Source organism: Orbicella franksi, chromosome 6 (genome assembly GCF_964199315.1).
Source record: "Orbicella franksi chromosome 6, jaOrbFran1.1, whole genome shotgun sequence".
In the NCBI taxonomy this organism is placed as follows: domain Eukaryota; kingdom Metazoa; phylum Cnidaria; class Anthozoa; order Scleractinia; family Merulinidae; genus Orbicella; species Orbicella franksi.
In genome coordinates this window covers 16,612,022-16,626,928 of record NC_138150.1, presented here as the reverse complement: position 1 = coordinate 16,626,928, position 14,907 = coordinate 16,612,022, and the positions used below count along the sequence as shown (strand labels likewise).

Below are 14,907 nucleotides of genomic sequence, written 5' to 3'. Positions count from 1 at the left end.
CCACTCTGAAGCAGGGTCAATTGAGCAACTCTTGCTTGTTTGTCCAAAAACAGTATACTGCTATTTTTAGACAATTCAGAGAAATGGAGAAAACCGGTATGGCCTCTAATCATGAACTGAAAAATGATATTTTTTCGATTCCTTCATGGCATATTTCATCGTTTTCGGAATAACTCCTGACCAAACTACAAAAGTACTTTATTCCTTATAGACCCGTATAATTTACATGTTTGGTTATTTTTAGAACACTTGGTGCAATATTAAGGTTACAGAGTGAATTAGAAACACTTTGCACCCTCTCGAACGCATCCACCTGTTCCCCGGCAGTTAATGCGACCGGCATTCATCTTCCTTCCCAATTAACTTTTCTGTGCTCAAGCCGGCAAGAAGAATTTCCCTAAAGAAGGGAAATGCACTGATCTCCACGAAGAAAAGGAATTTCCGTCATGGATATGGAGAGGTTGACTTATCATTTTAGAATGGGCCTGACAGGACTGAGAACTGGGTGACCCACATTCATTCTTGATCTGCGGATCAAATATTTCCAACATAGTGACTCTCGCCGGGGGCATGTATGCAAAACCAGAACTTTCTTCTAAATAAAGAATCCAACATTGTCTTTTCACATTCCAAGTCTTTCAACATGATTGCACTGAACAGTCTTGTTTTATTTCAATATTCGTTTTTGAGGATCCAAACTTTAATGAGTAAATTGACAACAGAGATTCAGTGTTCCTTGTTTCGTTCGTTCAATTTCTCCCCCATGCCATTAATTGCTCTTTGAAATAACATATTAAATTTTAATCACCCCGTGTTTCATCACTTTAAATGCACACTAAGAGATTTATCTTTGTTTTGTTGTAGTCTACCTAAAAAAAACGTCTGTGTTGGAGATTAATGAATTACACAGACCCCATGACTGGTTGTCTTGTCAATGTTTTGTCCTCCGTGCAGTGCAGTGAAGATAATGAAATTCTCTTGGTGGGGTAGAACTCTGCGGTGTAGTTGTACAGGTCAGGGGTACAACAACAACTATTTACATTTCGCAACAACTTCAAAGGCATCGTCTTCTGAAGAGGTCAACGGCGTGGTCACATTTGGGAGATATACAATTTTGAATGTACTATTTTGGTAATGGTAACATGAGATCTGGAGTCTAACATCACCAAATGTATACCAGTAAGTAAAACGGTTGAAATCTACTAATCAGTTGCTTGTAGAGCCTGCACGCACTCAGATATCGAGACTGGTTACCATGGTTGTAAGGGTATCGTCAGGAGGTGCGGTAGCCTGGCGTGAGATACCAGTAATTGAGGAACCGGATTCATAATGGTTTTATTCCATTCTTAGGTGGCGCACAGTACTTTTTCACTTCTTAATCTTAGTTCCTTGCCCCCAAGTGGGGGATAGGGCCGGACTTTTTCACTACAAGGTTAATAAAAACAGTCTAATAGAAATGCGCTCTCAGATTGACGCAAAACCCCGAGGCAGAAAAAGTTCTTGATAGGAACTTTTGTAAAGAAAATGGAAATCATTTTGTAGGTGTACTAACAAGACTCGTAGAAGTTTGAGCGAATTAATACAAACCTCCTAGGCTGTACTTTAACATCTTTCTTCAAACATAAGCACATTGTTACGAGTATCGTTGTAGAGCAGGGTTGTTTCCAGACAGAACTCAGGATCGCCGGTAACAGCAACAAACTAATTTATTTCCGTAAGATAACTTCACGAATTTACAGCACTAAGCTTCATCAAATTTGAATCAATTTCTCTTACAGAAGAAACTCTCGCTCTAATATACACGAGGCTCAAAGTTCTAGAAACTTCTATTACAAGCTAAATTAAGTAGTCGGACACGGTTTCTAATCTGAGTAATTACATAAGGATTAGAATGTTCTGGAATGTTCTTATACAAATTGGTCACGGCTGAATGACTTCAGGTTCTAGATTGTTCTAGGACTAGACTTAGACAATTTTTCGTAACACACATGTTTCTCTTAACTCAGTAAGCACACCGAAATTCCTCGAATATACAGTATACAGTAAATGGATTATTGTGAAAATATAAAGGTGCGGTAGGGAGGGGTAGTTAAGGTTTCTCGGTTGAATAGGGAAGGGGGGGTTGGCCATTTAGTCCAATATTTTAAAACATTAAGGGTGAGGCCTCTCTCCTAAATCCGCCAGTGGCAGCAATGTATCCCACTCAGAAGGTAGCGGCAAAACTCTAATACGTCATATCATTTAAAGCTAGCTTCTGAAACCGGAGAAATTTAAGCGCTGCACTAAAGAACTGCTAACCTATGGACAATTTGTTGCCGTTGGTATTGTTGTTGTTGTTGTTTATTAAGAGTGAGGCCTCTCTCCTAAATCCGCCATTGGCAGCAATGTATCCCACTCAGAAGGTAGTGGCAAAACTCTAATACGTCATTTAAAGCTAGCTTCTGAAACCGGAGAAATTTAAGCGCTGCACTAAAGAACTGCTAGCCTATGGACAATTTGTTGCCGTTGGTATTGTTGTTGTTGTTGTTGTTGTTGTTGTTGTTGTTGTCACACTACCAAAGCAAACTTCTGCGTTAACTAAATGAAAAAGGTCCTTGACGTATTTACCTTTTAAGAACAACTGATTCAAGTAGACAGGACTAAGAATTATTTGACGACCTGCAGCTGGTTATCGATATCACAGTAGAACACGAGTCTTGACTGAAAACCATATTCTACCAAATGGTATCGATGGAAATTTATGAAAAAAACATTGAAATGGCTAGTTCACTTGCAAGCTCCGCATTGGAAATGACACCACAATTTCACTCGTGCGTTCGGCTTTCAAAGAATTAGATCATGTAAATAGACTACTTTATGTAAATTTTATCATAAAGCATACCTAATCGCAAAACTGTCGTTTGCTCGTTCGGCTTCTGCGACAAATTATTCAAGTTTGGTCGCGGTTGGTTCGCCCTTTCGTGAATTACAGTCGAGTCGAAATCTGTATGGCGAGGAAAAAACAGACTGATATGTGGCTAAAGCACCCCAAAACTTCACTATTAGGTCAATTAAGTATTTATCGTAACTAAATTCACTGTAGACTTATTACTGACTTTAATTTCGTATTGCCGAACAAGGCTCTCCGCAAGACGAAATGTATAGACATGTGTTTCTTGTCGATCAATAAAAGCAGTAAGTCTAAATCAGCTGCTTATAATTTAAGCTTGAATTGAACTGCTTTATATTATAAATTTTGTAAGCTTACCATTTAATGCTATACTTCTTTCCTCCAGCGGTGAATTTAGCGAGAAGAGCGTCGAATGTTATTGGTTTTTTAATTCTATCGAGGATGATTTGTTCAGACAGCTGCGAAAAGTGACGCGGGTTTCCCGCGGGCCTAGAGACGCACGTGGCTTAGCACACTTGTGTTTGGCGGGAAAACTTACTTTCGCAGCCTCGTTCTCAGTTCCAAGATGGCGGACACGACGAGAAAAAGGGTCTTTCCTTGACAGTAAAGTGACAGCAATAGAAATTCTGATTGGTTGGTTGCGAATTTTTCTTCAAGTAAAAGAGACATCAAAAGATGTGCATGTGTTCAGTTATACTTTATTTCTATTTACAGTATGATACATCTAGGCCTCAAATCCTATTTCTTACATTTTTCAGTACTATAAATAACGCGGTCGAAAAACGCTGATAAATTAAAAGAAAACACACACTGCTTTCACATGATCTTAGGAAGAGTGCTCTGAGCTTGTAAATCTACTTGAGAAGAAAGATGAAATGCAAAAGAGTTTAAAATAATAAGTCAGTAATTATGCGTTGTCCAAATCAAAACTGTTTGCACTAATGTACCAGCAGGGCGGAAGAAGGTAGCGCCCTGAATGAAGAGCTCAAGAAACGCGTGTGTGACGTATGCTCTAGCCAATCAGAGTGAGTATGAGTATGACGTTCATCAATCAACCTGAATGAAGGGCTCAAGAAACGCGTGTGTGACGTATGCTTCAGCCAATCAGAGTGAGTATGAGTATGACGTTCATCAATCAAGCACAAAGAACTTTTATTATACGACTGTGTCTCACAAGGACTGGGAACAACCGAATTCAGGAATTTGATTGGCTGAAATGGATATTGAAAGCGGTCTAGATTTCCCCATCTAGATCGGCATCTAGACCGGTAATGTTTTGCGGCAAAAAAGTCGCAAACTAAAATACAAAAATATTGGCTATTTTCTTCAAACAATATTTATTTATGGAAGTCCCAAAAAGCCTGATGAGAAAAAAAAAGTAAACAGGACGAGCGAAGTTTGGCGGAATTAGATTCAGCTCATTGCTGAACACAAGCAAAGTGTCAGTTAGTACAAACCAGTTACATAAAACGAATTAAATTTTTCTTGTTGCCATATAATAAAGATCTTATTAACCGAGCTTAGTCGGTCTGTATGGGAGAATCTTGACCTCGGTCGTATGTTCACACCTCGCTGCGTTCGGTCTGTACTCACGACCGAGGTCAAGATTCTCCCATATACAGACCTCCTATACATAACACGTTCATCATGATCTGGTTGTATTATTATTAGTAGCTGACAAATTAGCACTATGAGAAGTCTGTGAACTATTCATAAAGCCAAGATTGATGCAATGTGGCAGATTTTTAACCGTCTCCAGGAGGGTTCTCATCTAGTTCCTCCACTTTTATTTGTTTCAGTAGAAATATTCTTCACTCTCTGAAACAGGACAAAGCCCCAGTATTGTTAAATCGAAGATATAACAAATTCACTTCGATTCAAACCTAGTTCAGCCTGGTCTTAGATGCAGTAAAAGAGAACCACAGACTCAATCGACATCTACTTGTTCGAGTTCTTTGTTTTCTTCAACATCAACCGGATGTTCTGTGTCGGCTGACTGCTCCTCTTCCGTGAGTTCAGCCTCTGTATCGTTGGGGTAACATTCAGTCGAGCCATGCCTTTCCCGTTTTGCTTTTGCTCGACGGTTTTGAAACCAAACCTGAAAGAGCGGTCAGATCAGTTTAGATCAGTTTAAAAAAAATCTTAAAACTTTGTGTATCTGTAAGACCATCTTAATTTCTAGGTTTAAACATTAACATTGAAGTATATTGACCTGTTTCACCCCAAAGTGAGTTCAACCATATACCTAGCAATCAACGTGGTCTTAGTCTTTAAGACCGTTGTCCATTGATGTTGAAATCCTTCTGAACATTCAAACGAAAGCTATTGCGCAGTATTTTTAATGGTACAGTTTATTTATATGCTGGCTGCCGAGGCGGTTTTATCATCTTAATCTGTGGAAGGGACTTTCTTGTGTGACCATTCAAATAAAAACTATTGAGCAGTACTTTCATGTGGTGCAAGTTGGTTGTAACTTTTGAGTCCATGTATGAAACCCGAGTGTAAGCTATTGAGAAGTATTTTGACGTTGTTACCGTATTGTTTCCTTAGAGTAGAATTCAACCCCATTTGGCATGTGAAAAGCTCGTTTTTGGCAATGAAACCCTTCCTTCGACTCCTCAATTGAAATATGTGAAAGTTTATCACCTGAACTCGCGAGTCCCTAAGACCCAGCCTTAGTGCAAGAGTCTTCTTATATACACTGGTCGGGTATGGATTAATAGAGAACGCCCTTTCAAGTTCATCGATCTGCCATCTTTTGTAAGTGGTTCGGTTTCTCCTGCCTGTTTTGTCGTGGCAAAAGTCTGCAAAAAATTGAAACGGTACAAATAAGTGGAGCGCATATGAATTTGTTGAAGAGAAAATGAGAAGTGCGTTGACTTATAACAATATAGTAAAGCGAGGGTTAAGATGGGATCTAAAATAAATGGATTTAATCTTTTCACTACCACTCGTGTTTTCTTCCTGAGGTTGCAATCTCACTGTGTGACCACAAAAAATGAAAACTGGTAGCACTATATGGAACATGTGAACATGTGTATAAGGTGGTCATAACTTTTAAGTGTGTCACCATTTAAATGAAAGCTACTGAGCAGAGCTTTCGATGAATGCTGAGCCCAAGAGTCCAGAGATTCAAATTTGTTTCTATGACATTTTTGAAAAGACATTGGAGGACTTGGGTTAAATGCAGTTTGCGATTTATTGTGGCAAACTGTCTGGCAATAATGCTTCACTTGTTAGCTTTAAATTCAAGTTAACGGCGGAACTCGAGACATAACTGAGATTTGGTTTTGATTTCTGGTTTTAATTTCATCATTATCGCTACTCCAACATATCCGGACCCTTGATAGCTTGGCCAACACTTCACTTAACAGCATATCAGGAAAGGTCTAAGAGAGATCAACGGTACCGACCGTGTAAGCTGTCAATCAAGTGGTGCAAGTTGTTTGTGAACCCAATTCACATAAAGAAGTCCCTCCCAGAGGCGCTGTTTAACTAGCAAGCGGCGTTATTTGCATCTTTGGACATCTCTAGTTTACACAGGTCAACAGAATAGCTAAATCCGCGGTCACCTGTACGTATGTGTTAATACTGTATTCAAGGTGGTAAAACACAGTCTCTGGACATGCCACGATAAAATTATGACATAGAATATTTCACAGTGGAATCAATCAAGATCGAGACTATAGCCTTTGTTCATTTATTGAACCGCGCACAGGGAAAAATCGCCAATTATTAGAAATACATCTAGGTCTTCTTGTATTTAATTAGACGATTTAAAATGATTAGTAAAACAGCCAGAGAATCAAACAAGCATTCAATCTGTCCTTTCTTTCTTTCTTTTTGCGTCTTCATAGCTCTGAAATAAACTGTCCGGATGAAATGGAGAAAGGCAAATAAAAGTGGGATTCTTTGGTTGGCCGAAAACGTGATTGACATCAAATATTTCACTAAAAATAATATTGCTTTATGCATCCTAAATAAATGCGTATCACAGAGAAAAACAAATTTATAGTTAAAATATGAAGAAACTAAAATGAATAGTTGAAAATCGGTTAAATAAATGATAATTTAATGATAATAATAAAAAAAAACACTTTCGGTATCATCTCGAATTTTATCCGAAATTAAATTGATTGGCCTTCGGATAGCATGGCTTTACACTTTGCCAGGGTTTTTTTTTTTTTTTTTTTTTTTTTCATTTCGCTTTCAAAAATATGTATTATGCCAGAAAACCGCAACATTGAAAGAGAAAAACTGAATAACGATTTATCAGAAGAATATTATTATAAAACTAGAATCCTTTGAGCGCAACTATTCGGTTAAGTGTTACCTCCTCGCTTTAAATGACCAATTTGCGTAGATCATTACAATTATAATACCTAGACGCAAATTTCTCGTAAGGGAAATATCTTTACCGCCCGAAGGCTGCATTTATAGCGTTAATGAAGCAATTAAGAAATACTTGGATGGTGTGAATTTTTGAATCAAGGTTGATATAAAAACTTGCTTTTGTGTATTCTTCAAAACAAGGGTGATCGTTGGGCGCGGGTTTTCTGTTTTCATAAGCTGACAGCTGCACAAAGATCGTCCAACCAAAGTATCGATCGGAAGTTAATTACCTTGAATTTTATGTCAAAATCGATCCGTAAAAGAGTGACATATTGGAAGAGATTCATATCAAATAAAGGACTTCCTTGATATTTCTGCTTCATTCGATCGCTCCTTTTTCTCTGGCGTGCCAGCTAGTAAATGAATTTCAAACGAATACCGTAAATTAATTGATGCTTTTGCCGGGCCATTGTCAAAAACATTTACTGCGTTTGATTCAAGTCGATCAGTTTTGACGCTCCTGTTTGAAAAACAGCGAAATAGAACTGACGAAGAAGTGACAAAGTCAGTTGGTTTACAACACAAAAGAACTGCTTGAAAGTTGAAGTTTTATGGGGGTGAAGGGCGAAATAAAGTCAATCTATGAACGAAAGTGTTTGAAAATGTTGTATATTTTAAGTTGTAACGATTCTGCATACGTTAATAAGCATTTATTATTAGAAACAAAATTATTTATTTAAAAAAAAAAGGAGAGTTACTACGATGCCAAGATATAAAGTTTCATGGCCCACGAAGGATTGTACTATGAAATGTATAACAAAACATTTACTATTAGTGAAATATCGGGACGTCTGCCCATTTGCCGTAGGCGTGCTGGAAAACCAATATACGATTCAAATTTTGATATCAGTGCGTAAATCTCTTCTTGCATTAGTGGTAGAAAAGAGGAATAATTTTCGATTAAATTTATCTGAAATTAGCCTCTTATCAGCCGGAAAAGAGAGATCACAAAAGTACTTAAGTGAGATCAGAAATCAAAGTTCATTATTAAAGCTACCGAACTATTGTTCATTGAAATCGAAACATTTCCGAAACAAAACCATATCGAAGTGGAAAAGATTAACCTCTGCAACAGAAGGCAACTGTTTTTGTGCTTTGAAGACAATTAGGTACTTGAATTTTCTCTAATGAAAGTTAGTTCTGGATTTATTCGAGCCCTAAAGAAACTTAGCAATGCAAGCTTTGACAGTAAGTTTCTTCACGAAAAACCTATATTTTGACTCAATGCAGCCACTCCTTGAGTAAATCAAGGACGCAAATATTCAGTGTTGTTCAATGTTTTAGTCAAAATTTCATCAGGCGAAGACTGCCATTTTGGACCGGTTCTTCAGTTGAATTCATTGCCGTTTCTCAGTCACAAAATCACACAAAGCCAGATCAGCGATATTGGACCGGCCGAAAATGAACCTACTAATTGCAGTAATCATCGTTTAAATCGTGTTAAATACCGTGTTTTGATAAAACCGGATGTTTAAAACCCGCAAAAAGGCTCGTTTAGAACTTCTCAGTGAGAACTTGGTAAACATTTATATTGCTTATTCGCTGATAATGTAAAGGAAAGAAACTCAGTTATAGTACAACGTAGCTTGAAACTGACCATACCGTTTTTAAGGTCATCCATATCCCTGCCTCGTCCTTCTCTAGCGGGGTCCGACAAGTTCCTAGATTCACCTTCGACAAACTGCACTCGATTCCTCTCGCAGTAACACTCGCAGGTGCAACGGGGGATGGTCACCACTTGATAAGGTGATACGGCTCCATATCTCATACCTCCCAGGCGATACGGATGATGATGCGGGTAAACGTATTGATGTCGAACCAGGTCCATGTCGTGTTGTTGCGTTCGAGGTTCGTTGCTCAAAACTAAATTAACTGGTAAATTCGCTACAAATATAGAGGACGCGTTTGCAAAGCTGTCCAATTGTGTGTTGAATGCCCGCAGCTCTTGATTGAGACTGGTGTGAAAGACACCCGCCAGCCAATACCGACAAGGCGTGTCAAAGGACTCATTTCTTCCTTTTGTCAAGAGACAAAAAATAATTTCGAGAGCTGCAGAACCTAACATTGTGTTGCCATGGTAGTAAGACCAAGAAAAGCCGCCGCATTTCATTGGCTTCTTAGAAGTTGCTCTTTTGTTAAAAGCTAAAGCTTCGAAGCAAAGTGGAATTCTTCAATATATTACTGAAACTACACAACACCCCGACAATATGAAATATTCCACAGCAGTAAACAAGTGTTATTTTTTTCAGAATTTTCTGTCGTGACTTGTTGAAATCTCTGTTCCTGTACACTGAAATATTACCTAATGCGGGTTTTTAGCCGTCACCGTTTGTCCATAAATCTTTGTGCATTCTAATTTACAGGTAACAAATTGTATTTGCCAACACAATATTTCTAACAGTGTAACATTAGTTACTTCATTTTGGAAGATAAAAAGCAGAGATTTTTAAAATATTGGATCTAAATTGTTCCAAGCTGTTCGGCATAAATCTCTTTACAAAAGGTGATGAATTTTATCGGCATTGCCGTAAAATAGAACGCGCAATTTCAAAGGACGATTTTCTGAAAGGTTCACTCTTCCAATTACATCTTTTCCGTCTTTTCTCAGACGAAAGCAAAGAAGGATTTATTTTTCCTTTTGCAAACAAATCTCGGCACTCAAGCGAAGTGAATAATGGTGATTTTGCAAGGCAGGGTTTATTAATGTTTCATCAAGCTGATCTTTTACATACAGCTCATCAAATTTTAATTCTCAAAGAATACTCTCCAAAGTCACACCTTTTTGAAAAGACCTGTCTCGTGGCGCTGTCTTTGTCTTCTCGAGAAAATCTTCATTCACGTCTCCATATAAAACTTGGAGTCTTTGTAAAAAAAAAAAAAGGGTTCTTTTTGAATTTCAACGTTCTCAAAATTTATACCTCTAACTTGAACAAGTTAATACCTCTTCGGTGACACTGAAGGAGGTTGTTGAGGATCACGTAAAATGAGGGACACAGTAAATGTATATTTTTATCCCCTTGCCTCGTGTGTTTGTTGAGGATGGTCAACAGCCAAGTTGAAAATTGTTCCAGAATTCACTTAATTGATAGTCTGAGTTCCACAGCCATCGGCTCGTAGCGCAGCATTTGATGGGTTTTTATCAGTTCCTCTTCACTGAATCTCTCAAAAGTCCACAACAGTCGACTTGCTCCACGGGTAACAACAATATTTTCTTAGTTATTCCACGTTATCTGTCAAGTCTGTCAAGCAAAACAAAAGAACAGGTTGCAATAAACACACTATTCAAAATCACTTTAATCCGCACTCGTCGCCGAAATCTGAGCCAAGCCACTCGAAACTGATCCTTTATGTGAAGCCCAATTGCCTCCTAAACTCGCTGAAAACTAAAGGGCTTTTAACGAACACGCTAGCACCATAAATGAAAGCAATTTGGTAACTGATAGCTCGTATGAACTTCAGCTCATTATAGAAGGATTTCCATTGCTTCAGCAAACAACCAACAAATTATTACTCTATTTTGAAGACTGATCAGAGTTTGATTTCGGTAGCATTAACATACCAAACAAAGGCATCTTTTGAAACCAACCTACGCAAGTCTGATTACTTCTTTCATTCGCTTTAACAGCTTCATTTGTTTTCTTATTTTCGTTTGGGTTTATTTGCTAATAAGAGAACTAAATTTTCTCCTTGTAATGTAAATATATACGACCAGTTGCTCCTTAAATATGCGATGCAATTTTCTTTCAAACCGGCGCTAAAACTGAAATATCATTGTTAAGCGAAAAATACGGCTTCGAAAAAAACCCACTAAAACCAGACTGATTGGCCTTTCAAAACTCCGAAAACGGATTAACTTACTTAGTAGAGGTAGTAGAACTGAGTGAAGATATTAAAATTTGATAAAGATGTCCCAATTTGCTCGCTACAAACAGAATTGTAAAACAAACCTTATTTTTTATCCTTGGAGAAGTTTAAGTTAATTCAGTGACTTTTATTAACATTTCACCAAGTTTCGCGTAGACTCAACCGAACTCAGAGAGACCATAACTGACTGAAAAGGATAAATTTTTTTAAATTTCGTGTTTTCCGTCAGTCGTGAAGATAAAATTACAGTCTGTTTCCAGAAAGTAGAACGTAATTTAAAATTAATAAAGACTTTAACTAGCTGAAATGAATAGTGAAACACAACGGGCAAATTACGCAAAACATTAGTAAACAATGCGGGATGATTTACGTAGAAAGATCTCGTTCAGCTGTGCATACAGTGTGTGGCTTGCGGTATTTTAACTTCTTATCATTTTAGGTGAAGACGACATCCTGAACGAACGCTGCAGTCGTCGCGCATGGCTGTGATTTCACTTACACGAGATGCAGATGACGATCTTCGCAAACTTGCCGACATCATGCGACGCGCATAATACTGGAAGAGACTAATATATACCGTTTCTAGGAGATGCAAGAGCGAAATAAACGTTATCGATTACTAAACAGCCCTTTTTGTGATATTTTCGCGGTTGAATTAGTCGAATTCATAGGGCGACTTCTCACTGAAAAAACAAATTGAATGTTTTGGGGTGTAAATTGAAGTACAAAAACCACACAGAACAAATTTACTCGCTTCACTAAGTTAAAATCTATTTCATTTGCCTACTGGAATTTTTTAAAAAGAAATTAAAACTGATCAGGAAAGCACGTTTAATTAATTTATTTGTTTATTTATTTATTTTTTAACAAAAGGATGTTTTAGGGCCTGATTACATGGCGAATTTCAGTCCGGGCTGAATTTCAGCCCGGTAAGCCGAGCTGAAATTTCTGCCCGGCTTCTGAAACAAATTCTCATGAAATCAAATTGGCGATTACATGGAGAAGGCTTCATCCCGGGCCGCAATTCAGCCCGGGCTGAAAAGTCTGAAAAAATCCCATGTAATGGAAACGGAATTTCAGCCCGGGCTGAAAAGCAGAAAATAAGATGACTGCCGCTACGAAGTAGAAGCTATCTCAGTGGAATAAAGGCGATAAAATAGAGACTTCCTCTAATTTTAAAGCTCAGATGGAATATAAGAACATCGAGACAAGGTTAAACAGCACGAGGCTGTCGGGGAGGCCATGAACTCGGCAAGCTTGAGGACATATATTCTTTACATGCAAGTACGTCTTTCTGGCTAAGAGACAGGTTTCGTTTCAGTTCCATCATCATTGTAGGGTGTTACTATCCCAAAAAGTTAAAAATTGAGCGCCAATAAAAGGTCAAACTACGAGAGAAGCAATGCGCCTATTTTGACGATTCGTGTTCTCGACGCCATTTTGATTCTCTGGAAACTTTTCGCACACAATTTCATGTTTGGCGCCGAGGCTAATATTTCAGGCCCTAATTAGTGTAGTTTATTTGCCCGAGGCTTATTTCAGTCTCCGAAATTCTCCTTCGACATTTAATATCTATTGCAAATAATGCCGAACGTCACGTACATTTACAAGAATCAATCTCCGGTCTATTAGTGTTAATAGGCTGATTTAGCAAGAGAACGGGAACGTCACTTGACGACGGCGCGCGCAGTACAAATACCCAAAAATGGTCAGATGACGACTGCAGGGCGCGCGGAATAACCTGGATTCTGTTCTTATTTGACCATATTTGGGTATTTGTACTGCGCGCGCCGTCGTCAAGTGACGTTCCCGTTCTCTTGCTAAATCAGCCTATTGAAGAAAAACGTACTGATCAGTTAAAATTTTTAGCGACAACAAAGATACGGATGCCACGGCTTGAAAAATTTAACCTTCATTTTTCACGTTTGTCAACTACAATCCATCTTGTTTCACTGGAGTGCAGTGAATCCATCGCGACGCATCTTATCTCCGAAGATTTCCGTAATCTTCCGAACGCGTGTCGAAGCTGAACAAATAAACTTCCAGAGATTTCAGAAGTATTTCGAGACTTCCGGTCTGATGTCACGCCAGCTACTATAGACTTTCGAAAAATGTGCAAGCTCGAACAATGCATGAAAAAAGTCCATGTAAATCATGATACTTCCCCAAAATCTTCGATTCTGGAAGGAAAAAAGTCAGTAATGAAAAGTACTGACGAGAAAGTTGTATAGTGAAACCTCAGTTTCTCAAAATAATAAACTTGTCCTTGTTTTCCGAGGGTGAACTGTGTGACTTGCACGCTGGAAGTTTACGGTGTATTTCTGGTCCGTGATCGTGGGATTTTTTTTTATAACATTTTCAGTCATGTAACAAATGTGTTATCAACCAAGCTTCTACTGGACCGTACTGAGAGGATATTGGCCCTCGATCCTTTTTGTACGTACTGCCAAAATCTTGCGCCGATAATCTCCTCGTACTCAGTTCAGATATATGTAACGAACTCATACAAAGTCAACCTCACTTTTCTACTTACCGCATAGTTTCACGATTATCGTGACGCCGTATGTACCCTGTTGGAAAATGACAGCTTTCTACAGGAATAAGCACGGGTATTTTTTTAAATGTTAACGGAGAAGGTCACTCTAAAAAACGTAATATTTTTTGTCAACGCGAATAAAAACCTTGCGCTAAGTTTAGCCACTCACTGAAGTTTCACCCTCTAAAGGACATGTTTTCCTTATGAATTTCGTCTCCAAACAAGTCCAAAATTTGGACATCGTTGCCGCCATTTTGAACAGTGCTCAGCAGCCAAGGCCGCGTTTTCGTGACGTCATTCGGTCCAAGAGATTTTGTCCAAGTGGCTTCCGAAGAGCCTTAACTACCATTCTGGGTTAAGGCTGCTCTTGAGCCAATATTTTGAGCCAAACATGCTCCAAACTCCTGAATGATAGCATTGTCGATAGTGAAGTGGATAATCGCTTGGAAAAAAATAGATTTTGCTGACCTTGTGAAGGATGCCAAGTCAAAGAAGAAGACATATTGATTATCGCAGTTATATACACAACGCCTGAAAAAACTTCAGGCTTGAACGGGATTCGAACCCATGACCTCTACGATACCGGTGCAGTGCTCTACCAACTGAGCTATCAAGCCAACTGTGAACTGGTCATATTGTGAGTTCGTAACGGTTTCAATTTTCATAGGTTAATTATCTCCCAAGTTATTACACTGTCTTCAGTATGTCAATCAAAGTGGAATACAATTTTATTTTTAATAAATTATTGCAGAAATGTTACAACTTCCTGATAACATCCAGTTATTCTTAACCCTCAATGAATCACTGAATATCCCCAAAGAGAAAATCTGTTGTAACTTAAAAAGATAAAAAAGATCTGACTCTTGATGTCAAAAATATAAATTATCTTAAAATGGGACTTGTTACAAAGTAGGTAATTTAATTGCGAAGTTGTACTTTTGATCACAACCAGTATCACAGGCATAAAATAAAACTAAATTTGACACTTACGCCTGTTTACAAGGAGGGTGGTTACCCTAGCAAGCGGGTTAATCTAGCACTCAAAGATTTCCTCTTTTTTTCTTTGTCATGTTTACAAGGCAGCTAGGGTTACCCGGGTAGGCGGGTTACCCTATCTACATGATGGGGTTACACTGGCAGGCAGGTTAACTTTTCTGCCTTGTAAACAGTCCAGGTAGGGTTAACCCACCTACCCAGGTTAACTTTCTATTGTTTCGAGACCCTT

General features: G+C 38.4%; 1 protein-coding gene across 2 annotated transcripts; it reads right to left on the bottom strand.

The window, feature by feature from the left end:
- Positions 1–3,340: 3,340 nt before the first annotated feature.
- On the bottom strand, positions 3,341–9,477 carry LOC145489729 (homeobox protein unc-4 homolog). Of its 2 annotated transcripts, XM_081468762.1 has the most exons (3): positions 8,885–9,195; positions 5,537–5,694; positions 3,341–4,988 (listed from the first exon to the last, which is right to left on the bottom strand). In XM_081468762.1, the coding sequence occupies exons 1-3, from the start codon at positions 9,108–9,110 to the stop codon at positions 4,818–4,820; spliced, it is 555 nt and encodes a 184-aa protein (XP_081324888.1). In that variant the 5' UTR covers positions 9,111–9,195; the 3' UTR covers positions 3,341–4,817. The 2 variants fall into 2 exon arrangements, with proteins under 2 accessions (XP_081324888.1, XP_081324887.1); XM_081468761.1 differs by having other exon boundaries at positions 4,904–5,694; positions 8,885–9,477.
- Between the last annotated feature and the right edge of the window lie 5,430 nt (positions 9,478–14,907).